The 27,382-nt window shown below is 43.2% G+C and overlaps 1 protein-coding gene across 4 annotated transcripts; it reads left to right on the top strand.

Annotated features, from left to right (window-relative positions):
* On the top strand, positions 1-27,382 carry LOC121535809 (BTB/POZ domain-containing protein kctd15). Of its 4 annotated transcripts, XM_041843105.2 has the most exons (6): positions 1,298-1,315; positions 2,498-2,557; positions 3,770-3,945; positions 12,016-12,160; positions 17,108-17,413; positions 23,698-27,382. In XM_041843105.2, exons 2-6 carry the CDS (start codon positions 2,519-2,521, stop codon positions 23,854-23,856), a joined length of 825 nt encoding a protein of 274 aa, XP_041699039.2. In that variant the 5' UTR covers positions 1,298-1,315; positions 2,498-2,518; the 3' UTR covers positions 23,857-27,382. The 4 variants fall into 4 exon arrangements, with proteins under 4 accessions (XP_041699041.2, XP_041699040.2, XP_041699042.2 ...); XM_041843107.2 differs by lacking the exons at positions 1,298-1,315; positions 2,498-2,557 and adding an exon at positions 1-888; XM_041843106.2 differs by lacking the exons at positions 1,298-1,315; positions 2,498-2,557 and adding an exon at positions 912-1,229.

The raw sequence follows: 27,382 nt of genomic DNA, 5'->3' as shown, positions 1-27,382 counted from the left end.
TTTGCATAGGACATTTTCACTGCAGACTTCTCCATCTAGCCCTGTGCTATAATTGAAATGGCGCGTTTAGCTGGAGGCAGGTTGTGAGGGCGCTTTCTGCAATAGCAGAATGCATGTCGATAGACGTAATTTGGTTTTAACGGCCTACAGGACATTTGGCGTTACTACTGGAGACATTAGTGGAGAAAGGACAGGGAAAAATCGCCGCATGAAAAGTATCCAAGGATATCTACATATTATTATTCTATTTTATTGACACTGTCAACAAGTTACTAGTGTGCCTTTTGTAATAGCTCCAAGTACACGACTAGGGAAGCGTGCCCTGTTTTACTTATTTAACTGGAGAATGGAAATATATGCCTAGCTGGAAATGCCTGGGGAAATTTTACATCAGACGAAATGACAATGATTAAAATCTGCTTTTTTCCTGCTCTAAATATATTGAGCGACGTGACACTTGCCTGATACTGAACAGCACTTACCCGTTATCCCCTGCAAACCAGAACGTTAAACCGTTACGGGGGCTGTATTTCTTTTCTCCGGAAAATACGAAAAACGTAACATTAATCGTTATATCTGGCAATAGACATAATTTATGTAACAGGGAGAGAGTATCACTTTTTATTTTTAAAATCGGACTGGGTGCGAGTAGAGTTGAGCTAATTGTAGCCTAATCCTTGCCCCAGAGGCGATTGGGCAGCCCGGAGCAAGAATTCTTTTTTAGCGCTGCTCTGTTATTTAGAGACGGGATTATTGGCTTTCTTCTCATAACAGACCGGCAGTTTCATTTAAGCAAAAAGGCACTCAAGAAGCTAAAATACGAAGCAGGATTTGACCGACTCAAATAAGAACCGAAAAGGGAAAGGAGAGATATCTTCTATGTATAAGGTAAGAACGCTTCTTTGCTTCTTCCTGTGCTGCTTTTGTGGAAAGAGCTTGGTCTGAACAAGTCAGCCAGCATCAGCTATAGATCTTTAAAGCCACAGCGACCCTTCTTTTTAATCAATGTAGTTATCACTGGTAGATTCACGTTTTAGAACAGTTTGTGGATACAGTGTTGGCAGTTTCGTTCCAAAGGAGCGGATCCTACTTGAGGAATGCTTGGGTCGGCTATTGGATGGCACTAGTTCTACGAAACTCCGGGCATGTGAAAAGGCGGAACGCAGTCATCAGCTGGGACTGATAGAAACTGGCACGGATTCCCTCGGACTCCTACGATGTTTGAAACGGTATGACTAAATTCATATTAAGATACGGCATTTCCTCATGGTATGATAGCCTACAGTATCAGCGAACAAACTATACTCAACACCAGGTAATTTGGAATAACTTTACTTGTAGTAGGGCTATGTTTTGTCCAGTCTGGGAAAGGTGTGAATGTTTGTCTAGGCTGTTGTCTTTCCCTTGTTGTCTATTGATGCTGTTGGCATATTTACGCATTCATTTTACGCATTGTTCGCTTTTGAATCAAACGTCTCTGGATCATAATTTCATGTTGGTAGAAATGAGTAAGACGCCATATTGTGCATCTGGTAGAAGTAGGCTATCCGTGGGCATCAATGTAAACTGTGTTCAAGAGGGCAAAAGTGTACACTATGGATCTCTGCTACTGTGCACGTTCTTTTTGGCTATTTTATTTTATAACAATTACGCACATTCTGATCTTTGCTTTGTACAATTGTCAAATATCTTTCTTTGGTACACCATTGCCCATAGTGAAAGCCAACTCTTGTGAACGTTTCAAACCGTTATTGGCTAGAGCTACTACAGCTAGAATGTTGGTCAATAGGAAACTATTATAACACAGAAAGTCACGGAACAGATGTCAGTTGATCTCATTCAAACGAGTCAATGGTAATAGTGCCAGTATTTGTATTTTTTATTTGAAAACTCTTGTGAGAGTTTCTTGGCTTATAGCCTTTTAATAATGATAATCTTTACCCCACATATTGATCATATAATATCAATATGCTTTCCTTCTGTCCTGTATTTCACGTTACCCTCCACTCCGTCAACTCCTCCCATCTTAACCCAGTGTGTGTGTGTGTGTGTGTGTGTGTGTGTGTGTGTGTGTGTGTGTGTCCTATCTGGTATATATTCCCCCAACAATATTATCAGTATTGGTTACTGTGGCCCATGGCTAAATGAAGAGGTGGGATAGCCTTATACGCCAAAAACTTCTTAAGTCTTTTGAAGTCTTTCTTTCACTGGGGCCTGAAATATATCATCCAGCGTGCGTATTAAATGATAATTATTCCTGAAGGCTTGGTGGTGTATACAGCGAGGCGGGCAACACCCTGGAAAATTCTGTAGTCTCCAACAACACTTTGTGCCCCAGGGCATCTCGCCTGGAGCAAAGGGCTGAATGAACCCTAACAACTGCCTTCTGTTGACCTTTTATGGTTAAAATTAAAAGCTTAGTAAATGTGCTCTTGCATGGAAGAACAAGTTGATGAAATGCCTTTCTTTCAAGTTATAATAATTTAGTTTATTCCAGCGACCCGCCATTTTTGCAGACATGATGGATGTATATTTTTTCATGAAACCACATCCTAATGTAAGTTGCTTGACTTTTCTAACTATATCTGATATGTTCCTATTAAACTGACTCTGATATTAATTAAAATGTTTGTGAGTTGAGATGTTGGGATTTAATTGACAGGCCTATGCCTGTGCGTAATTTGCCCAAATTACAGAGGAAAACATGTTATTTTGATCAATCTTGATTAAGTTCGATTGTGGTGATTGGTTGTACGCAAAATTGAGGAACTATGATCCCCAATACCCACATGTCTGTTTAATAGCCTACATCATTGTTTAACCCAACTCTGACGAGCTGGATCCATGCGCCTCGGACTGCGCTGTGGCCTGAAGCGCGCCAACCCAGTGTATGCTACCTGGATGGCCTGAGTGTTACGAAGGGGCTCTGGAATAGTTTGGGGAGGGATTCATGTAACGGATAGTTGACATTCATGAAGTGGTCATATGTTTCCCATGCCTTCCATCCAACATCCCCAATTCACACCAGCCTGAGGACTTGCATCCTTTCTCTGTTGAACATGTGGCCAAAGCCTGCCCACGTTTCTAAAAGTTCATTGGAGGATTCCGAGCAATTAATTAAAACTCCTGACCATTACATTTACATACATTTTCATGACAGATATTATAAAGTTACTAAGTAGTTTGTCTTCACATCTTGCTTGGTCCTTTTAAGTTTTATTGTGTTGGATACATATCATTTACCTTGACTCCTATGATATGAGATGCTATTTTTGATGCACCAGTAACTTTGTTATTACATTTACATTTATAGGACATTATTGTGTGGGGGTAAAATAAAGAAACAACATGACAATCTTGTAAGGGGTAAATGTTTTTCATATGTGTGGTTCAGGGACAGAGTTCATCAGGAACAAATGCCCTCGATTCTGTATTCTCAGATTGGTGGTTGGTGTGTCTGGGCATATCACGTCTAACACATAACACAACCTTTAATTATAATATTGCAGTTTGTTTTATCCACCTAGAGGCTGACACATAGCATTCCTCTTTCTGGAACCGTAATAATCATCCTCCCCTGCAGCATTGAATGAAAAGATGCAAACATACTTCATTAGAACGGTGGCAATATTCTGTAAGCTAAATATGCGAGCAGACAGACGTGGAAGTGATCTGATAAGGCTCAGGATCGCACTGGTGGAAGATACAGACTTTCTGGAGACCCAAGTAATTTATGATGTCTATGGTTTTTCCATTTACTTGTTTTCAGGAAGGAAGAAGCATGTCACGCCTGTCTTTGACCCGGTCCCCGGTATCTCCTATGTCCACACAAGGAATCCCTCTACCGGCTCAACTGACAAAGTCGAATGCTCCGGTTCACATTGACGTCGGGGGACACATGTATACTAGTAGCCTGGCTACTCTCACCAAATACCCAGACTCAAGGTAAGGAATCGGATATTCTCATTCAACAAGTGAAAGGTGTTTGTCTCGTTTATTATCCATAGTGCCAAGATACATTTTTCACATTTTTAAAACAAATTCTAGGAGAGTAGCCTACTGATACACATTTTCTTTGAAATTGTCTCCCACCATAAACTTAAATAAGTAATCGTGCTCAAAAACACTTTTTATAGGACATATATCCCAATATCCCCCAAAACCCCTCATTACAAGTTTTTGATATCAGTTATACAGTTGATTGCTTTAATGATAGTTTCTCTCTAGTTTGATATTGTATGTTGGATAGCCTAACCTCCATATGGCTTCATTTGAATTGTATTTGATTATAACATTTTCTAACACATGGAAAATGTGTTAATTGCTGTTGCTGACTCTTTCATTCACTGAAATGATGCTACAGGTTTATGCACTTTAGTTGTACATTATGGAGAGGGAAAATGTCAGCTGTTATTTCCCCATTATAGTAACAAAACCAACTGATCTAAAAACATTTCTAATCGATGTCCAAATGATTTGTAACTAAAACCAGCCATGCAACTTTAAAGTAATGCAAATCGTTTATGCTGAAGTTAGTTCATGTTTTCTATAGAAATGACCCCCCTAGTCAATTACTATTACTTGAAGCCAGAGTTTCAGCTAAGCCAAGGTAAACATACATCAGTTTGTAGGAAAATCTGAGGAAATGGTTAGAGGAAAAGTATCAACATAAGCCTTGGATATTCAGACAGCTCTGACAGGAAATCACTGTCAACTCTCTTTGTTTTCTTTGTCCATAAACCAACATGATTTATCTTGTTGTGAGAAAATCTCCATGCCTATAAAAGGCCATTGTTTATCCTTAGTATTATTATGTCATGTTTGTCATCGCTATTAGCTGTGTGTTTGGTTCATTTAAGAGGATTGGACAGCAAGACAGGACAAGACACTGCAGGTACACGTGAACATTTTTGTTATTACTAGCAGTATGTGCATAATACCCACTGTTTTATGACATTATAATTATAATTACAGTAAATCAATAGTTTATATATTAGGATGACTTTCCAGATGTTCAAATACAGGTTGTTTCATATACACTCACACATATACAGTGCCTTTGGAAAGTATTCAGACCCCTTGACATTTTTCCACATTTTGTTAGGTTACAGCCTTATTCAAAAATTGATTAAATTCTTTTTTTTCTTGATCAATCTACACACAATACCCCATAATGACAAAGAAAAAATAGGTTTCTAGAAATTTTTGCTAATTTATAAAAAATACAAAACTGCAATATCATATTTACATAAGTATTCAGACCCTTTACTCAGTACTTTGTTGAAGCACCTTCGGCAGCGATTCCAGCCTCGAGTCTTCTTGGGTATGACGCTACAAGCTTGGCACACCTGTATTTGGGGAGTTTCTCCCATTCTTCTCTGCAGATCTTCTCAAGCTCTGTCAGGTTGGATGGGGAGCATTGCTGCACAGCTATGTTCAGGTCTCTCCAGAGATGTTCGATCAGGTTAAAGTCCGGGCTCTGGCTGGGCCACTCAAGGACATTCAGAGACATGTCCCGAAGCCACTCCTGTGTTGTCTTGGCTGTGTGATTAGGGTCATTGTCCTGTTGGAAGATGAAACTTCGCCCCCAGTCTGAGGTCCTGAGCGCTCTGGAGCAGGTTTTCATCAAGGATCTCTGTGTACTTTGCTCCGTTCATCTTTGCCTCGATCCTGACTAGTCTCCCAGTCCCTGCCGCTGAAAAACATCCCCACAGCATGATGCTGCCACCACCATGCTTCACTGTATGGATGGTGCCAGGTTTCCTCCAGACATGATGCTTGGCATTATGGCCAAAGAGTTCAATCTTGGTTTCATCAGACCAGAGAATCTTGTTTCTCATGGTCTGAGAGTCTTTAGGTGCCTTTTGGCAAACTCCAAGCGGGCTGTCCTGTGCCTTTTACTGAGGAGTGGCTTCTGTCTGGCCACTCTACCATAAAGGCCTGATTGGTGGAGTGCTGCAGAGATGGTTGTCCTTCTGGAAGGTTCTCCAATCTCCACAGAGGAGATTGTCCACCGATTGCTCAGTTTGGCCGGGCGGCCAGCTCTAGGAAGAGTCTTGGTGGTTCCAAACTTCTTCCATTTAAGAATGATGGAGGCCACTGTGTTCTTGGGGACCTTCAATGCTGCAGACATTTTTGGTACCCTTCCCCAGATCTGTGCCTCGACACAATCCTGTCTCGGAGCTCTATGGACAATTCCTTTGACCTCATGGCTTGGTTTTTGCTCTGACGTGCACTGTCAACTGTGGGACCTTATATATACAGGTGTGTGCCTATCCAAATCATGTCCAATCAATAGAATTTACCACAGGTGGACTCCAATCAAGTTGTAGAAACATCTCAACATTGATCAATGGAAACAGGACGCATCTGAGCTCAATTTCGAGTCTCATAGCTAAGGGTTTGAATACTAATGTAAATAAGGTATTTCTGTTTTATTTTTTTATACATTTGCATACATTTCTAAAAACCAATTTTTCGCTTTGTCAGTATGGGGTATTGTGTGTAGATTACTGATAATTTTTATTTATTTAATGCATTTTAGAATAAGGCTGTCACATAACAAAGTGTGGAAAAAGTCAAAGGGGTCTGAATACTTTCCCAAGGCACTGTACCAGGATGTACATTATGCAAATGTACCGTGTTGTTTTACACTTATGTTTATACTATTTATCATTTAACTTTTACACCACCATGTACCTCAGTGGCGGTCAGTTTAAGATGAGGGAGGACATTTTTATTTTTTTTATGAGCATGGCCTTATTTCTATTACAGAATATTAGATGACTGTCATTCATATTCCATCCACCCAGTTCAATGTAACAGCGATAGGCTTAGGCTACTACATGATACTCACATTTTCCCTATACCCATCATGAGGTCGCTACAAGCTAGCCTATAAATGAAAGTTTACAACATTGGTGCACACAGATTGAGAGAAAAATTTGAGGCGACAGACAGTTACACATGGACAGACAGTGACACATTCAATACCGCCTTGCACACTCTTGCCTGCATCTAGCTGATCTAGGGTGTAATCATTAGTCCAACAGTTGCAAACAAGTGTTTCCTTTGGACAAATACAGGTATATTTATCCCCGTTTCGTTCTGTTTGCTTCCGTTTAAGAAAAGTTTTTCAACAGAATCGGCAGAATGAATACACCCTTGATCACGCGTAAACACAGTTCACTTTCATAGTAGCCACATTGTATTCCTTCTCGCATCTATGCACTCTCCTCCTCTCACCTTTTCCCTTCGCTTGTGGACTTCAATGCACAACACATCAGCTGTATGTGACCAGGCAAAAACAACTTTCCAAACCATATCATAACCGTTACACACAGCCTACATCGTTGTCACCATATTAGCTAAAGTAACGTCATAGTCAATGTAGCTAATAGAACTAACGCGTTAGTAAACCCACTACAATCATGTAGTTACAGTGTACAGTCAGTAAGCAGTTTAGCACTTACACCGGCGGGCCCCGGTGGCAATAAATTAGTAAAACCAAAAGCTTATCTTGACTTGGAAGAGTTCCAGTGTTGTGTTGGATAGTCATAGCCAGCTAGCTAACATAGCATCCCATCTGTTTGAGGAGGATGTTTGAGTAGGCTAAACTAGCTAGCTGCATTTGCTAGCTAAGTAAGTGATACTGAAAGTGATACTCTCTCGATCTCTCTCTTGCTTCTCCTTCATTTTTTTGGAAGAAATGTATTTGTTCAAAAACTGTTCAACTATTGTCTTTCTCTCTCGTTGAGTCAACTACTCACAACATTTTATGCACTGCAGTGCTAGCTAGCTGTAGCTTATGCTTTCAGTACTCTTTCTCTGATTCTTTGATTGGGTGGACAACATGTCAGTTCATGCTGCAAGAGCTCTGATAGGTTGGAGGACGTCCTTCGGAAGTTGCTTCTGCCGATTCTGTTGTCATAATTACTGTGTAAGTCTATAGAAGGGGGTGAGAACCATGAGCCTTCTAGGTGTTGTATTGAAGTCCATGTACCCAGAGGAGGACGGAAGCTAGCTGTCCTCCGGCTACACCATGGTGCTACCCTACAGAGAGCTGTTGAGGCTACTGTAGACCATTGCAAAAAAGTAAATTAATCAATTATTTGGTGATATGTGAATGTATTTAGTATAGTTTTATCTAAAAAGGATCACTTTTTAAATGTTTTACTTAAATAAATAATAAATGAAATTCACTGAGGAGGATGGTCCTCCCCTTCCTCCTCTGAGAAAAGCCTTACAAATGTAACATACATACTGTATAGTAGGGAGCTCAGAAGCAGTGCTTTTGCAGTAAGAGTAATGACAGGATACCACTGTGTATGTGAGAGCCAGTTCTCTCTCTCGTTCTCTCTCTCTCTCTCTCTCTCTCTCTCTCTCTCTCTCTCTCTCTCTCTCTCTCTCTCTCTCTCTCTCTCTCACTCTCTCTGCCTCCTCAGTGTTCCACACAGTCTGCCTCAGGAGTGCACTTTCCTCTGGAACCAGTGGAGGAGGAGCCCTTTTGTGTGAATTAGGATAATGGCTGACAGAAAGCAAAACAATTACACTGCAATAGCCAGACTTATATGCAGTCTTTTTAGAGGACATCCGGTGTGGTGTGCATGGAGGAGTCTAGTCCTAGTCCACCATCCATGATCCACTGAAACTTGACAATTAAAGAACAAGGTTCAAAGAATTGTAAGTTGATGATTACTTTTAAAAGATTGCTGCGTTAATAATGCAGAGTGCGTAGAGAAACTTAGTCTAGTAACTAATGTCTGGGTATTCATCTTCCTCTGTACAGACTGCATTAAGGGACAGGGGTCATCAAACATTGATACCCGCTCTGGGGAGTTCATAGTTAAGGAGATAAGCTTCAGAGCTCCATTCTACTGAGGCTGAGAAAAGTAAATGAGAAGAATATTACACAGACAAGGAAACTATTTTGAAATGACCTTTGACACAGGTTATTACTTGATACTTGTTTTATTTTGATAATCTCTCTGGTTTCCATTATCTATGAGGGATATATAGTATAGCATAAAAACAGATTTTTTTTCACCTCAGGTATTCAAACCAGCGACCTTTCGGTTACAGGCCCAACGCTCTAACCACTAGGCTACCTGCAGCCATCAGTGGTATTATCTACTATGCCAGGGGTTCCCAAACGTTTTCACTCAGGCCCCCCTTCCAGCATTGCAGGATATCACTGGCCCCCACAGAGCCAGTGTACGCCCTTGAAGTTGGGTTTGATACATTCATCCAAACACACTCTCTGGGCATTTGTTTTCACAGACATATGTAAGATGTCCTGCAACGTATGTCAAAATTTATTGGGAATCTATTGAAGACAGCTCAGGTCTCTTTCATTTTGGAGAGAGTGAAAAGCTGCACTTGTCTTGACCCACCCACACCCCTAGCCATGAGTTTCAGACTCTAAACTGTTAGTCTGACATGTGTGGGTCCATGAGATGTCTACCTACCGCCTGCTCACCCCCGCTGCCTCTACTCAGCACCGCTGGGATGGGAGATCAGAGATGCTCCAGTCCTTCACAAACTCCCACTCTGCCCTTCTCTCTCTCTCTCTCTCTCTCTCTCTCTCTCTCTCTCTTTCTCTCTCTCTCTCTCTCTCTCTCTCTCTCTCTCTCTCTCTCTCTCTGTCTCTCTCTGTCTCATCTGAGCCAGGCAGGCAGGCATGAGGGTGTGTAGCTGTCTCTCTCTCTACCTGTCTGACATGACAGAAACAAAGCTGGGTGAGGGCAGGGGTCCGTCTTTCAGGTGCTGAGGGCCCCGAATCTGTGATTTACCAAAAGAAAACACTGAGACCGAGGGAGATACAGAAATGGAGAGAGGGAAAAATAAATAAATAAAATAAAAACAGGCAGCATTTTAATTGCTTTAAAAAAAAGTGGAGATGAAAAACAGAGTTAGCCTGGAGGGGTATGGTGAAATTCTAGCTGGAAGAATTGCAAGACCATATGAGAAAGGAACACCTCGGGCATAACAGGGAGATGAGTATTGGTTTTTTATAAAGCATTTTGCATCGATTTCCAGAGCGAAAGAGAGAGGGGCAAGATGGAGAGAGAGAGAAAGAGAGGGAGAGCATATTTGCACTGGCTCTCTTTATACAGTTAACAGGAAAGGAAAAACAGGGCAAATTCTACATGATATGATTCAGTCTATACCTGATGAAGCCCTTTGATACAGGCACTGTGTCTTTACAAAGCAAAGGATTGTAATGGAAATTCAATGCAATTCGCTTTAGAGATTTAAACTATAAAGTCAACACTTATTGTGGTCCCGTGTGGCTCAGTTGGTAGAACATGGCGCTTGCAATGCCAGAGTTGTGGGTTCGATTCTCACGGGGGACCAGTATGACAAAGTATGAAAATTTATGTACTCACTACTGTAAGTTGCTCTGGATAAGAGTGTCTACTAAATGACTAAAATGTAATACAGCTGTGTGTATAGAGATTCCCAATGCGACTCTCTTTCTTGTGTTATGTCTTATAACAGGATTTAACAGTCACTGGGCAAAAGCAGCTTGTGTGAATTTGTCTTTCTTTGTGGTTTAACTGTACTCAGCTGACCTAAAAGCTGTTAGCATGATTAAAGAGCTGATTACATCAAAACAATGATAACAGCGAGCGAAGCCTTCTCTCTGCCAAGAGCTGTTTCTGGGAGAGAGGAGGGAAATGTGCAGTGAAATCGTTTTAAAGGTTACTCTAAATACACTTAACTGCCACTTCTACAGAAAACTGTTGAGTGACTCATACAAATACTTCAGTAAAACAGTGATAGAGACACCATGTCAATCATGTCTCTAATAATGACCAACATAAATGTCATATTTATCTTCCTTCCAGGTCTATAGCTATTATACACCTAGTGCAGATCTGAGGTGAAATTAATGAACTAATGGTTGAGAGCTACAGTAGCTACAGATGTAGGATATTAATTTGAGACTGTTTGCTACAGCAGGAAAATATCCTGCAGCACCAGGAAATGTGAATTATTATGTGTATTATAATTAAGGGATTTTTTTGGGGGGGTTGATACATTTTTTGTAAGGGAAAATCAAGTCAGAAATTTAAAAGTGGAAATTACAAACTTCAGAAGCCTTTTTAAACCTTAAATACACTACATGTTTTTAATTTCCTGCATTGCAGGAAGGTTCTCCTGCAACAAGGTGATCAAATTAAGATCCTACGTCTGTACCTTGACAACCTCACAAGAGATGAGAGAAATGTGTAGTTGTCCAACCATATTTCAAGTCATCGTATCGACAGGATATGGTGGGATGAAAGCTAACAGATTACAGCAATTTCAACTCCTTATTCACTCCTGGTTACAGTACATTTTGAGAGGCCAACTATGGATGGATGCTTGGCGAGCTACAGGTGTCTTAGAAGTTATGTCCATCATTCATGGAATTTCCCTCTGTTGTTCTGTATTCTAATGGGAAACCTGCGTCAGTTATTTTAGAGAAATTACTTTTTGAATGAATGCTGATTTTTACAGTGAACGGCATGAGGTGTAATAGTCACACTTCGTCTCTTACTTGTTTTAAAAAATGAACCAAATCAATACATAATTCAGTGGAATATTTGTATTCAAAACACAAATAGGTGTCAGAGTATGAAACTGTGAATATTGACATTATCATATGCATCATGGATTCACACACTATAGAGAAACATATATCATATTTCATTGTAGCAAACCCATTTTTTTTTTTTTTTACCCTTTAGTAATAGAGCTTTAAACTGAACCCATAACATTAATTTCTGTAAGTACCAGCCGAGACACTGTATGTTGTCCTAATCACACAGCAGAAGGGACACTTCAAACAGGCCTGGAACACAGGAAATGTGCCTTAAGCCCCTTGTTTCAACCAGGATGCTAATACATTTCAGCCTTAGCACTAATAAAATGGAAAAATAAATGGAGGGTAATTGTTTCATGCATTTGAAGGCAGCCGCTCAACTCAACCTCATTCCATTATGTGTGTGTGTGTGTTTCAATTTCCAGAATCAGCCGTCTGTTTAATGGCACAGAGCCCATCGTGCTGGACAGCTTGAAGCAGCACTACTTCATCGACAGGGATGGAGAGATATTCCGCTACATTCTCAGCTTCCTCAGGACCTGCAAACTGCTTCTCCCAGATGACTTCAAGGTACATTATGATTTGTATTTGCACACCATAACATCATGTGCACTGTATGCACTCACACAGTGAGAGATATACAAAGGATAGATTATTGATTAAAAGTTTGAGCTTCCCTCTCATCTGAGAAGAATGTCTAACATGTTAGTTTTCGTTGTCTATCAATTTATATTGTAAACATTATTTGGCACTACATTCACATTCAATAGGTCAATATCAGCAGTCATATGTTTTATTAATAAAAGATTGGAAATCTAATCTAATTAGTCCCCACTGATTTATCACTAAAGTGATGCTTCGAAGGTTTTGTATAATTTCAGCCAGTAGTTCTGAAAGTTGTGCTCACGAGCCAAAATGGGTCCCCGAAAATTGTGCACAATTGTGTACTACGTCATACATTTCACTTGATATCTTTAAAAAAGGTTTTTATGCAATTTGTATGATATGTTACGAATTACAATTCGTACAATATGTTACGAATTTGTAAGCGCTTAAGATCCCGGACTGCACCTTTAGTATACAGTGAAGGAAAGGTGAAAATTCAGTCTAAAACATAGAATTGTTCTGTGATGTGAACCAAAGCCCAGAGCTGTTGTTTCTCACAAAATAATATTTCTATAGAGGTGAAGCCAGGTGAAACAGGCTGTATAGCCCCTGTTCCACTTGTTCCAGTCTGACAGTACCACCCAGTCTCCCAGCCACTGTCTCTCTCTCTCTGCTCTCAATACAGTGCCATGACAGTTTAAAGGAACTGGGCTTGAGAGGGAAGTAGGAATACTAGAGGAAGCGAGAATAATGTTGTCTTGAGTCTGACAGAGGGGAATGTGAGGGGAGGGAGTGTACTGTAGGTGATGTCTACAGACAGACAAACACACACACACACACACACTCACAAAAACACACACTTTTATACAGTGCTCTATCTGGGACACTACTTTGGTCCATGTTAGCCTACTGTGGCTGCACACACCTGGCTCCTGTTTCAGCGTGCGCATGAGGAGACTCCTTCCTGGACGCGCTCGGCTTAGCACACCAACCGGCTCTGGAAATACACACATATTATTGTTACTAAGTTATTCTACTTAGTAACAGAGCAAAGATTCAGGCCAACGATCGATCATGGACTCATGCCAAATCTTCTGTGATTTAACCACTTTGATCGATCTAAAACACAATGAGTAAAATGTAAAGTTCTCTATGGTTGATGATGGCTAAGGAGAGCAGATTCTATTCCTGTCCATTCGGATCCCTTTTAGTTCACCCTATTATACCCAAACTTCCATGTCTTTCCCCTGTGGGCTTGGAGTAGTTCATCACTCTCGCTAAGGGGAGTAGAGGAGAGGCAGAGCCCCTGGCTAACTCTCAGGGCTAAGCATTAAGGCTGAATGGGGACTGACCTGAACAACAGTGAGGACATGAAAGCTTCCTTCACATTTTTGGCAAATTACATTTTGGTTTTGGTCTGATCTGTATAGTGTACTGTATGGAAGCTATAGCTGTTCTCATCCACTCCCCGTTCTACACAGTCCAATCAGCCAATGACTGTAAGCCAAACGAATGCAGCATCAGGCCTCATTGTTTAACTCATGACATTAACACCCTCGCATCATCCAGCCTCCTCTCTCTCTCTGTTGATCTGCATACCTTTCAATTTACGTGAACTCTGAAAGAAATGCAAATACAGTTAGGAGGACTTGAGCATGTTCTTATCTGAAAACAATCAGTCTTGGCGTCGCCCCAGGCCTGGGTCTCTTATACTGCTGGCAGCCACGATGCTGTGTGTTTAGCTAAATCAATGTGAAAGTCTGCTTAGCGGAATAGTAACAAATATTTAGCATAAATCAGTAGATATAATACAATATCCACCATTAATATGCCTTCCACATGACATATTTCAGACATTATTCAGACTTCAATGAATCACAAAGTGTGTAAGCAATGCTCAGTCAAATTAGGTTATGGTCCTTAACCATTCCGGTGTGTTTTTGCATGTTAGAATAATATTATTATATCAATGAACAGTAAGTTCTTTATTTTTCAGTACGATCTAGTAGATTTCTCAGTCACCCACAGTGCTAGACAAAGTGTTATTGCAATATTAAGGCTAATTGATTTCACATTTCACATTCATTATTGTCTTGTTCATTATCACCCCATATAGGTCAGTGGTATTACCATATCCATGTCAAATGACAGTGTAGAAGGTAACTTCTAATTTTGTTGGTTTAGTTAGCTGTAAAAAAGTATTTTGTTCCTGTTTTGGATCAAGACAATCTCTGTCTGTCTGCTCCCTCTCTGTCTGCTCTCTCTCTGTCTGCTCTCTCTCTGTCTGCTCTCTTTGTCTGCTCCATCTCTGTCTGCTCCTCTCTCTGTCTGCTCCCTCTCTGTCTGCTCCCTCTCTGTCTGCTCTCTCTCTGTCTGCTCTCTCTCTGTCTGCTCCCTCTCTGTCTGCTCCCTCTCTGTCTGCTCCCTCTCTGTCTGCTCCCTTTCTGTCTGCTCCCTCTCTGTCTGCTCCCTCTCTGTCTGCTCCCTCTCTGTCTGCTCTCTCTCTGTCTGCTCCCTCTCTGTCAGCTCTCTCTGTCTCCCCTCTCTATCTTGCTCTCCCCCCCTCCATTCTCCCTCCACCTCCCCCCTCCATCCATTCTCCCTCCATCCTTCCCTGCGATGTTGCCTTGCCAGTGGGTGATCAGGTCGGATCATTATTTTGGAGCTCAACCGGCCTGTCTGGGCACAGGATTGTGGGATAGATTGTCTCTTGGAGCTGGCAGCATACAGCAAAGACAGAGCTGTTGGGCCTGTCTCCCCTCTCATCCTCACTTCAGCATTACGTTAGGATTACTCTGTTGTTTTCTGTTCTGTTCTGCCCGGCTCAGGCTCAGGATGACTAAAGTGCCTTGCAGACAGACCCCTGTTAAAAACACATCCATCCATGGCTTCAGACCTGTGAAGGATGAGGAGCTACACTTCGATTCAGAGAGCACCCCGAAGGGGGAACGTCTCTGTATGTATTTTGTCAGCCGCAGTGAGAAGTGAGAGAAAAGAAGTGACCGACCCACCCCTTCACATTCTGTCATCTTACATATTACAATGTCTGCTTAAGATGTGTTGCGTCATCGCCCGCTTCAGCTAGAGTTGGTTTTGGGTCATTCCTGGTTTTCAGATGGGGGGGTTGAATGAGGGGTTAAAGAAGCAGAAGGTTTTTCATTGAAGGGTTTTTCAGGATGGAAGAAATAGCGTCTGTTTCTTCCATCCTCACTGTGGCAGGCAGGGTTAATGAATATGCTGTTTGCTGCTATTGCCCTACCACACTCTGTACCCAGCAGTGTTCTGGAGAGGCAAGGGAAAACTCTTTTTAGATTTGGTTCCCCCAGCACCCCTAGCACCCAACACCCACAGCCAATGATGATGCAGTCAGACTGAAACAGGCACTCACTCTTTCTCTCCTCTGCACAAACCCTAACTTACTTTAGAAGTGCATAAAGACTTTATAAACACTGCAATCATCAACTTTTCTCTTGAACCAGTATCTTTCATCAAGAGAATGATTAGAAGGTCCTGATACCGACCAAATACATGGAGGATATGGCAACTCATTATGTCATGGGAAAATTGTTTCCCTTTGTGCTAGGTTGAAGATGACAATTGTTAAGACAACGAGATTCTATTATCCCATAACTCTTTTCAACAATGGGACCTGCTATTCTAGTTAGCAACGGTGCTGGTAGTTAGCAATAGCGCTGGTCCAAGATTTGTGACGACGTTATCTTAACCTCTATATATTTTCGACCTTCTCTTTGTACAGGAAATACATCAAATAAAATGTAATGAATGCGGCTACCATGAATGTAGCAATTTACCTTTGTATAATTTCCAAGGTAGCAATTTACCTTTGTATAATTTCCAGCTAGAGCTAATGGTAGCTAAATCAATTACTGATTGTTTTGCAAGCACATTTACAATACTAATTTGACGCAATATTAAATTGTGATATCAGAGCTTAACATTGGGCCACTATTCACATTAGACATTACCATAAAATCCCCTCTATGCAAAGCATGCATAAAAAATCAACCATGGCTTATATTATAATTATCCTCATGTTCACTTCTTCTCCCACATATATTCCCCTCACCTCCCCTCTGTTAGCTAGTTACCAATAGCTTGCCTTTCCTCCTCAGTCTTCCTGGTATTTTCTATGGTAGTGTTGAATGATGGTGCCATCTGGTCTTGTGGGAAATTAGAGGCAAGCGCGCAGGGGCAAATGGCCCCCAGCAATCACAGCCCAGGGGGAGAAAGGCAGCTAGCAATCTGCTGCAGCTAGACTGTCTGCACACAGGAATGTACCATCCCATCCCACATCACTGCAGCCTGGGCTCGCTGAGCCTCTCCTCACTGACACAGGCCTCTATAGAATAGAGCTAGAGGATTACTCAGCCCTGCCAACAGCTACTGTTGGAGTAGAGACTGACTGGCTGATTGCAGCTATGGCCATGTTTAGCATGGCTGTGGTTCTGGTAGTAAAAAACAATACAGGCCTTTCTTGTAAACAACTGGAGACTGATCTGATTTACCAGTGAATCATTCTTCAATCTGAGATATTTGAATGTTCATTGTGGGCCTAACCAAAATCATTTGTAACCAGGAAATACCATGAGAGGAATATGAGGGACTATAATAGACGGGGAACACTCTTTTAACGCCACTTCGATACGGAAGTACTTTTTTCATAGCAGGTTAGGAGAATTTACGCAGCAGGTTAGGAGAATTAACGTAGCAGGTTAGGAGACTGAGGTTAAGGTTAGGAAAAGGTTTAGGGTTACCGTTAGCAAAACTGCTCTCCTAACCTGCTACGAAAATCACTTCGTATCGAAGTGCCGTAAAAAGGACAAAGAGGTCTGACATGAAAATTACTTGGATTTGAGTGTTTGTGCGTGTGTCCTATCCTGTCCCATCCAGGAGTTCCACCTGCTGTACGAGGAGGCTCGGTACTACCAGCTGTCCCCCATGATTAAGGAGTTGGAGCGTTGGAAGCAGGAGCGGGAGCAGCGCAGGACGGCCCAGCCCTGTGACTGCCTGGTGGTGCGGGTGACGCCTGACCTGGGTGAGCGGATCGCCCTCAGCGGGGAGAAGGTGCTCATCGAGGAGATCTTCCCCGAGACTGGAGACGTCATGTGCAACTCGGTGAATGCCGGCTGGAACCAGGACCCCACGCACGTAATCCGCTTCCCCCTCAACGGCTACTGCAGGCTCAACTCTGTCCAGGTAGATAATGAACGCTGTTTTGTCTGTGCATGAATGTCGGCAGCCATCTTTAATCATCACTAGAAGTTTTTTTTCCTGGTGATGAAAACCCCAGAGAGCCTCTGTGACTTCTGTTTTCCTATAGTCTTGAGGGAGGAGGGTTTAAAGTGGGTATAGTAGTGTATCACTTTTTACAGATGTGAAGTTGACTGTTCTAAAGTCGTCACTGGTGATCTATAGGACAAGGACTCCACTTTGAAATGTAAAGGCGTGTGACATGATTTGTAGCTTGCGTGTAGCCACAGACAAGATGACTGTTCTGTAGCAACAACCCCTCATCATAACCCACGTGGGATAATAGATACTCTCATGTGATTTAGTGTGAATTTATTTAAGATGTTCGGAGATAGTGACACGTTTTTTCAGCCACTTGTAGGCGTATGTCACAGTGATAATATTCATCTTCCTCTCAGAAAGCACTCTTCCCTCTCCAAGGTTTGAATGAGGCTTTAAGGAACGCAGCAGCCTCTCACCACAGCTCTGTGGTATCATCAACACCTCATTGCCAATAGCCATACAGATCAACACATAGAGGAGCCTCACCCAGCGCCCAGCATGCCCCACACTACCCCCAACACGCCAGGCAGGCATTCTGCTCTGACACCTCCACGCCCTCCTGCCAATGTGAGAGACCACCTCCGGGGCTGCTGCCTAGCTGCCTGAGCAGCGGGACAAAGCCATGTCTCCTCTCTACTGTCTGCCTGCGCTGCGGCCATGTTTTCTTCTCGCAAAATATGATATGCATAATTTACGTTTGACTCCTTTTTAAGACACAGCTCCTCTTTTTAAAAAGACTCCAATATAACACCGCCCGGGGAGATTGAAATACACGTATTGCATTTTTTAATACCATACTTACAATTTCTCAAACAGCCTAAACCGGTTTATACTTATTTGATAGATTTTTAAATGGCTTGCAATATAATTAATTGGCCGCATCAACTAACACAACATTTTCCCACTATGTTTCCCGCTGAGTCTGGTCTCAGTGTGCGCCGTAGATCCGTCTCAAATGGACTGGGAAGTATCCCTCCTATTTTAGGTTTTCATTATTAGGCCTTTCCCACAGATTCACTGTCTCTCTGTGGCGCTGAGGTGAAACAAACCCCATTATTCAGTGGTTGCATCCCAAATGGCACCGTATTCCTTACATAGTCGGTGAATATGGCACCTTATATAGGGAATAGGGTGCCATTTGGGACAGACAGCGTGTGAATGACTTGGCGCTGGCAGAAACGGGAGCCTGCCTTCTCTTCAGGGTTTCCTGTTTGTGATGTTTGTGTTAGTGAATGAGGGACACAGTGGGGCTCTAGAGGGCTTTGTCTCAACGTATGGACTTTGCCACCGGATGGGGAGGCATTGTTTACGGCAGGGCTCTTTCTCTCTCTGGGCTGGCCCCTTTAAGACCCACGCCCACGCGCGCAGGCATGCACACACACAAACACGCACACACACACACACACACACACAAGCACACTGCAGGGGTTGGCTGATAGGCTCATTGAGCTGCTGTAGGTTAGGGGAACAGAGAGCAGATGGAGGTGTTTTCTGGTGTAAGGGGAGATTTTTCTAAACAACTTACTCATCATGTCCTGTGTCATTGTTGCGTGAAGGTATGAGAAGGTTATGAGAATAATCCTCATCTTACCTGGCCAGACAATGTGCCTGTGATCTGATTACAGTCCTGGACCCCGACCCAAGGAAATGCAACCACACCCCGCCCACAGAGGAAGAAAGAAAAGAGAGAAAGAAAGGGGGAGAGAGAAAGAGAGGGAAAGAGTTGAAAAAGAGATGGAAAATAGATAGTATTGAGAACTTGTGTATTTCCATGTTGCCCTGGTTTGGATTCTTCTGTCTCTGTTTTAAATACAGAGTCATCTGGTGCCCTTCGTTACAGCATTTTTATTCCGATACAAGGCAGGTACATTCATTATAATTATTTAACAATAAGATTTTTGGCTCATTCTGTCTGAGAAATCAATCTTGCCAACTCCAACGTAAGAGCAAACCAATAAACAACCCCACCTTGGTGAGTGAACGATTAATTCCTGCAGTCATGAGAGGAATTTAGGGGAAATAATGCAAACCACCTGCTCTGTGATGTAGAGCCATGGGAAAAAAGGACTGGTCCACTTAAGAAAGGGAAAACATTTAGCTAAAGAGCCACAGAGGTGTACACTACACACACACACACACACACACACACACACACACACACACACACACACACACACACACACACACACACACACACACACACACACACACACACACACACACACACACACACATACACATACACACACACACACACACACACACACACACACACACACACACACACACACACACACACACACACACACACATACACACAAACACACACATACACAAACACACACACAGTCCCAAAGCAGGCGGCCGGTATACTCCTCCATACATCATAGTGATGGAGCACTGTGATCAGGCCAGACGCAATCCTTCCTTCATCACCCTGACAGCAACACTACTCTGAGACACGGCCCCTGTCCCCCCTCCTGTCCCCTCTCACTGCCAGGGCTGCCAGGGCCAGGGACATTACATGGCCGAGCCACTCTCTCTGACATGTCATGTCACACAGCCAGCCTATCAATCCATACTGGGTCAGCTAGTAACAGGGAGAACCACCCTGCAGTCTGCCTCCATCACCATCACCACCACCACCCTCACCCCTCCCTTCTGAAAAGAAAACATAGAGCACATGATAAACTTACCAAAACTATTTCCGGCCCTCCTGTGTCAAAGCATTACTAGAAACTTATTTTGTGAACTTGTCTCTTAGACAAGGCAGCAGTTGTCCCTCCTAGAAATGGCACGCTTTAGTATGATCAGACAAACACTTTCTAATTGGTATTTTGTTGTAGATGCTTGTGATGAAGTGGAGAATGAAGAAGAGGTAGAAACAGCGGTGTGCCTTGTCACATTTTAATGCCCATGTATAGTTAAACAAAGTAGGACTCCCTCCGTGCAGCACCACATTACTCTGAGTCTGCTCTACCTGTCACTCACACCCAGCCCAACGTCCTGACATCTGGAGACAGACGAGTGCTGCACAGGCATCTCTGGAGATGTGTCTGTGCATGTGTGTGTGTGTGTGTGTGTGTGTGTGTGTGTGTGTGTGTGTGTGTGTGTGTGTGTGTGTGTGTGTGTGTGTGTGTGTGTGTGTGTGTGTGTGTGTGTGTGTGTGTGTGTGTGTGTGGATGTGTGTGTGTGTGTGTGTGTACATCCGTGTGCCTGCATTCCTGCGTGTATGTGTGTGTGTGAACTCCGGTGTGTGTATGTGTGTGTGTGTGCACTCGGGTGTATGTGTGTATGTGTGTGTGTGTGCACTCGGGTGTATGTGTGTGTGTGTGTGTGTGTGTGTGCACCCTGTGTGTGTGTGCACTCCGGTGGCCATCAATATTACATCACGCTCTGTTTCCAGCCATGAGGCTCATCCACTTTGATTCCTGCCTCACCGTCTTCTCTTCTGTCTCTACTGCGTTCCGTTCCGTTATGATGCTGGGAGGTTAGTGGAGCGAGCTTGATACGTATCCCCTGCTCATCCCCATGGCGACCCCAGGTTTGAGTGGCAGCACTGTGATGTCCCTGTGTGCTGTACAGGGGGGTGGGGGTTGAATGTGACAGTGGCTGATCCCTCTGCAGCCAAGTCAACCCTGCAACAGTGAGAATAGTTTAGTGTGCTACATTAGGCTACGTGTATGAAGGTGCACAGGGGATGAAGTGAGGCCATGCTTCTGTTCACATTCTCAGCTTCAAATGTAGACAGAGGCAGTAAAAGGGGAACCAAAAGTGCTGCTACAGTGGAAGAAGTTTAGAAAGTAGGAAACTTTCAGAAACCACCATAACTCCTGGGTTTTGTAAAAGAGCCAATACCTTATTTACAGCAAGAAGCGTTAAAGACACTTGAACATTGGGACATTTGGCATTTTGAATCAAAGATCAATGTACATGTGTTGAAATGTACATGGTCATGTGTTGAAATTCAATATGAAATGTTGAGGTTAAATTCAATGTATTTACAATGTAATAATGCCTCATTATCAAAATGTTTTAATTAAGAGTATCTTTATTGATCAACCCTACTCTCCTTTGTGACCGAACGCGTCGCCTAACATGACAGAGTCCCACATATGTAAAAAAAAATATGGGGGGAAAATGCAATGTGATGCAATGATCAAAGCTGGGAGTGTAATATCATTTCCATAATCATTACTCCTCTCCATCGTCTGTCGTGGATTTGGGGAGTGTTCGTTTGATGCTTCGGCAGGTCTCTTAATTAGTGCCTCTCTTAAACTCACCATCAGCCGTCTGCCGCCTCTCTTTCCCACAAATTACTGACTCCGTCATCGCCACAGAGCTCCGGAGGGGAGGGGAAGAGAAGAGAGAGAAGAGAGGGGAAAGAGGGAGAGGGAGAGGGGGTAGTTATCGTTATCGGAGTTAGTTAGGTGCAAGAAGAAAAATGCTGCTGGCCCACATTTAATCTCAGCCTGTGTCCCAAATGGCCCCATGGCCTATTCCCTATATAGTGCACTAGTTTAGACTACAGCCCTATGGGTCCCTGGTCAAAAGTAATGCACTACATAGGGAATAGCGTGTCATTTGGGACACAGTCTCAGCCTTGTTTTTGCATCAGGGCAGGGGGGAAGCAGGGAGAGGTGGTACGGGGGGTGTTTAAACCAGCCATTAATAGTTGAGCAGGCCTGTTTAACAGGCCCTATCAGTCTGTGTGATCTGTGAATTCCTCAGCAGGCACCCTAACCCCCAGACTGAGGAGGCTGCATGACTCAACCACCAGGACTAATTGTCCCGCTTTAGCTCTCCAATGAGGCCACTCTCACTGGTGTGTGTGTGTGTGTGTGTGTATGAGTGTGTGTGTGTGTGTGTGATTATACGGGGCAACAGGCGTAAACTCATGTATTTTGCGTGATCTTGGTCTCTGGCTTCATATCTGGCAATATAGGGAGAGGGAGGCTAGCCCTGAGCGAGACCTTTCATTTCCATGTGCTGCAACACTCTATTAAAGGAACTGGGGAATAAGTCATAACACAGCACTCCTCACATTGGGATTTAAAGATACCCCCTCTCCTAAAAAGGATTACAGGAGATGAAAAAAATCTGAGTCTCACTAACGTGCATCCATCCCTCTCACATCTCAGTTTTCTCCCTCCAGCTCCATTATCCATTCGGGGGCACATTCCCCCTCTTCCTCATTCACCACGCGTCCCTCACAGCCCCTCACAGCCCCTCACAGCTCCTCACAGTCCCTCACAGCTCCTCACATACCCTCACAGCTCCTCACAGTCCCTCACAGCCTTTCACAGCGCCTCACAGTCCCTCACAGCACCTCACAGCCCCTCACAGCTCCTCACAGTCCCTCACAGCTCCCCACAGTCCCTCACAGCCTCTCACAGCGCCTCACAGTCCCTCACAGCACCTCACAGTCCTTCACAGCACCTCACAGCCCCTCACAGCTCCTCACAGTCCCTCACAGCTCCTCACAGACCCTCACAGCTCTCCCTCACAGTCCCTCACAGCCTCTCACAGCCCCTCACAGCTCCTCACAGCCCCTCACAGCTCCTCACAGCCCCTCACAGCTCCTCACAGCCCCTCACAGCTCCTCACAGCTCCTCACAGCTCCTCACAGCCTCTCACAGCTCCCAGTAACTTACAGGCCTCAGCCTCACTCCTCAACCCCTACTGCTTCATTACTGAAATTAGGAGCCTGTTATCTCTCCATACACTGAACTCAAGCCAGCTCCCTCCAAACACACCTAGCAAACTCTCTCTAATACACCCCCAAACCCGTCATCTATTTGAGCTTATGCCCTCATATCATCATCAGCAGATCCTTCAACACACCCACCACCATGAATATTACAGAGACAATATGATGTCCGACCGCCCCTCCGGGCACGTCCATCCATCTATGTGATTGGGTTAATGACATGTGCTACTGTATATGTGACTCATCACCAGTAAATGAGCTTTGATTGATGAGGAGGTGGTGGGTGGACAAGGTCATTATTATTGATAAGTCTGTGTTAACCCTTTGGGAGTTTTTCCTGGCCACTGTGCTTCTAATTCTACTTGCGCTTTCGGGTCTAGGCCAGGTTACTGCAAAGCATTCTGTGGCTGCTAATGTACAAAGGGCTTTATGAATACATTTGATTGATTAAACATTTGTTGTTGTTCTGTCCCTGCAGGTTCTAGAGCGTCTGTTCCAGAAGGGTTTCAGCATGGCAGCGTCCTGCGGCGGCGGGGTGGACTCCTCCCAGTTCAGCGAGTATGTGCTGTGTCGTGAGGACCGGCGGAGTATGTCCATGAACACCCCCATCAGGATAAAACAGGAGCCCCTAGACTAGAGAGGGACTTTAGGAGAGGAGAGGGACTAGCCACGAGGGGCTCATCACCCCCCTACTGGACAGAACAGAACAAATCCAAACCCTAATATTCCTCCACCTCACACCACAAAAAACCAACCCAGCAAGAAACACCTAAGTATTAGCAGACGCCTGGTAACGTTGCCAGCTCTGAGGAACTCAGTGCTCTGAGGGGAATGTATCAAACACAAAAAAGGAAATAAAGAAAACAAAAGTCTTTGATTCTGTTTACTAATAACACCCAAAGAAATCTGGGACTATGATGAAGAACAAAAAGACTGAAACAGCAGCTCCATCTCTTGAACCATTTAAGCACCGTGACCAATCTCTATTTTCTCCAGTTGTAAGGCTCTCTGACCCCTTGTGAAGAGGTGTCTCCTGACCTCAGTGAGGAGCACGGCCCCCTTGCCGACCCCCCCTCGGTGCAGTGCAAGGCGGTGTGTCGTCCAGTCCTGTACGTGTCTGTGTGAGGCCCATGTGTTGTGTGCGCCGGCCAGTGCAACTGAGTGGGGACGAGACAGGTCCAATTTAGGGAGGCCTGGCCTGACAAGGGACAGGGCTGGCAGAGAGGAAGAGGAGGAATCGACAGAGTCATTCAACAAACACACATCGTCCCGCCAGCCCAGTGGCCATCCAGCCCACATCGCTCTTATAGCCAGCAACCAGGCCTCGCAGCCAAGAGAGGTCCGATTGATTGTCTTTCTGGTTTTCATTGTTGTTTATGAAGTGCAACTTTTTTCTCTGTTTTTTGCTGTTCTATCACAATATGGTGTAAACAATTATTAATAGGATTGTTTTATGTTTTTTTTCCTCCTTTATGAAGGAGGTATGAACGTTGTATTCAGAGTCATTAGGTTTGAAAGCTTGAGAGAATGAGAAAGAGAGAGAGAGAGAGAGAGAGCGAGAGAGAGAGAGAGAGAGAGACTTGGCAGTGGCTATAGAAACACTATTATGTCTGGAGGCTACGTGGCTAAAGCAGCAGTCTGGCTGGTAATGCATTCAGAGCTGGAGTAGGTCTCATTGTTTAAATGAGGCTGCAAGGGATCCTGGCTATTTGTACATCTTTCAGAGGAAACATTTGTAGCACACATAAAAAGTGCATTGGCGCTGTTGCAATTAGCTGTAAAACATATCTTAAATCAAATAACATTAACAATGTGAGAGTACATATATGTATTAAAAAGTTAAAAGTCAAAAGGTAAAATGATCTGCAATGTGAAATGAGAAATCTTTATACGAAGGCTCTGAATGTGTTGCTGATTGGTTGTGGAATGCCAGAATGTTCATAACTTGAAAACGAACATGTGAACTGAGATAAATCAGTGTATCTCCATGTTTTTGATGAGATGTACTCTAAATGCTTGAACTTTGTTTGCACTTATAACACATCATCTACAAAACTTCTGCCACCCAAAACAAGTTATTAGTATACGTCCTGATGACCAGTGCCAAGTCAACCCAGATGTTATCTCATTGTGTTTATAGTAATTAGCACATATTAATATGTTGAGAGAGCCCAAAACAATGTAAGTAATAGCAAACTTCGGTGATAAAGCTAAGGTGCCTATTTGATGATTGTACAAAGTTTAAAATTCATGTTTTCATAATTGTTTATTTGACACAGAAATCACTATGATTTTTCAAAACTATTTTATACAAACAAACACAGTACAAATAGTCTGACAATTGAAAGAATACCGTTCAATCATGGAAGCCCCTAATGTTTGTCTTGCGGACTGTCTGTCACCTCATTTCTAAGGCAGGATTATTTCAATCACTCTTCACGTCTGCAGCAGTATAACCTAAAATGAAGTGTAAGCTGAGCATCAGAGCATTGTTTACAGAGTGGGAGGCACTTACTCTATCCTGCTGTGATTCCATGGTTTGATTCTCTACATTTGTGGATCAAAGAGAGAAACAAGAAAGAAAGAGTATACGTTTTCATACTTTCTATCTGTGTAACTTACAGACACTGTTTCTTCCATTCCAAAATACTTGATAAAAAAAGAGGCCCATTCTGATCTTGGTTCAGCACAGGCTAGTTAATGAGTTTGTTTTGAAATTTCCTATGGTGGGTGTTTTCATTAAACATTACGAAAATCTTAATTCAAATGGGATGGTACTCTAATAATTTGTAACAAACCAACTCTCGACTTGGTCCTAGTGTCCAGTGTCCTCTCTGCGGATGGCCACTGATTAAACAAGCCACAGGATTCTTCAATCTTCACTTCTTAAAGATGGCCAGGCTTAGTTAGTTAGTTTAGCTCCTAGAAGTCCAGAAGGCAGCACAGACCTCCTGGGGGGCCTCCCTCCCAATCAGGCTCCTCTTTGTTCTGACCTGCTACTGGCCTGGGCCCTTGCATCCAGTCACCTCAAAGGGAATGGCCAACCAGGCCTTTCATGTTGCTGAGGGATGTGGAGCTTCAGAGCCCAGCAGGTCCCCCGGGCTCCCATGCACTCCCAGCTCCTCAGCAATGCCAGTAGAGACAAGGGTTGTGCCCCCCACTGCGTCATCACATTCCTAGACCTTTCTGTACAGAGCACCCTCCTAACATTACCCCCATGGCTCACTGGATTGCACCGCACCACACTAGACCAAACAAACATTCCCTCCCTACTTTATGTCCTCTGGTGTCTCTAGATTCAACTTTCCATCTCAAGGTAACCGGCTCAGTTCTCAATGGTTCTGAATAGTTACAGTATGTGGCAGCATTTAGCTCACCTTCATCAGTTCACGTCCTTGTTGACACAAGAGTAAAGCAACTCAACAATACCTCTTACAGGTGGCAGGTTCTCACAGATACCTCATTACATTACTGGGGCATTTCCTCTAATATACTGTATGTTTTCACACATACACTCTCAGAAAAAAAGAGTGCTATGTAGCACCATTTGTCCTAGTTGGAGAACACCCTGAAAATTGGCTCCAGATAGAACCCTTTTGGGTTTCAAATAGAACCTGGGTTCCAAATAGAACCTGTTAAAGGGTGCTATTTGGAACCAGAAAGAGCTGTATCTGATCTTAAATGGTTCTATCTAGAAACTTTTTCAGAGGGTTCCGCTACAGGGAAAAATGGTGCCACATAGCACTCTTTTTTTCTGAGAGTGTACCATTTTCTTTTAGTAATTTGTGGTCAGTAAGTTGGTAGACCATAATTAACAAGTCCAGAGACCAGAGGGCAGTTGTACAGTTGTTTGTATATTAAATTGTTATAAGGACTGGCTTTTACTGAGCCCTCGACCATCTTATTAGAAAAGAGACCTCTAAGTCCTCTCACTCACTACAAAACAAAAAAATAATTTCAAATTCGCAAGCATTATTGTTGTGTACATATGAATTAAAAACATTTCAAAAGGGTATACTTAAGGTACAAAATGTATATTATTTAAAATGTTTTAATAATTAGACTGTGGTATTAAAGGGCATGTGTTCACTTACAGTGTGTCCATTAGATTTTTCTTGCATATTTGCGATAATAAAAGGATGTACTGTATATTTCCTGCCTCG

Source organism: Coregonus clupeaformis, chromosome 21 (assembly GCF_020615455.1).
Source record: "Coregonus clupeaformis isolate EN_2021a chromosome 21, ASM2061545v1, whole genome shotgun sequence".
In the NCBI taxonomy this organism is placed as follows: domain Eukaryota; kingdom Metazoa; phylum Chordata; class Actinopteri; order Salmoniformes; family Salmonidae; genus Coregonus; species Coregonus clupeaformis.
Note: the sequence above shows the minus strand (reverse complement) of the source record. Positions and strands in the feature narration are given on the sequence as shown.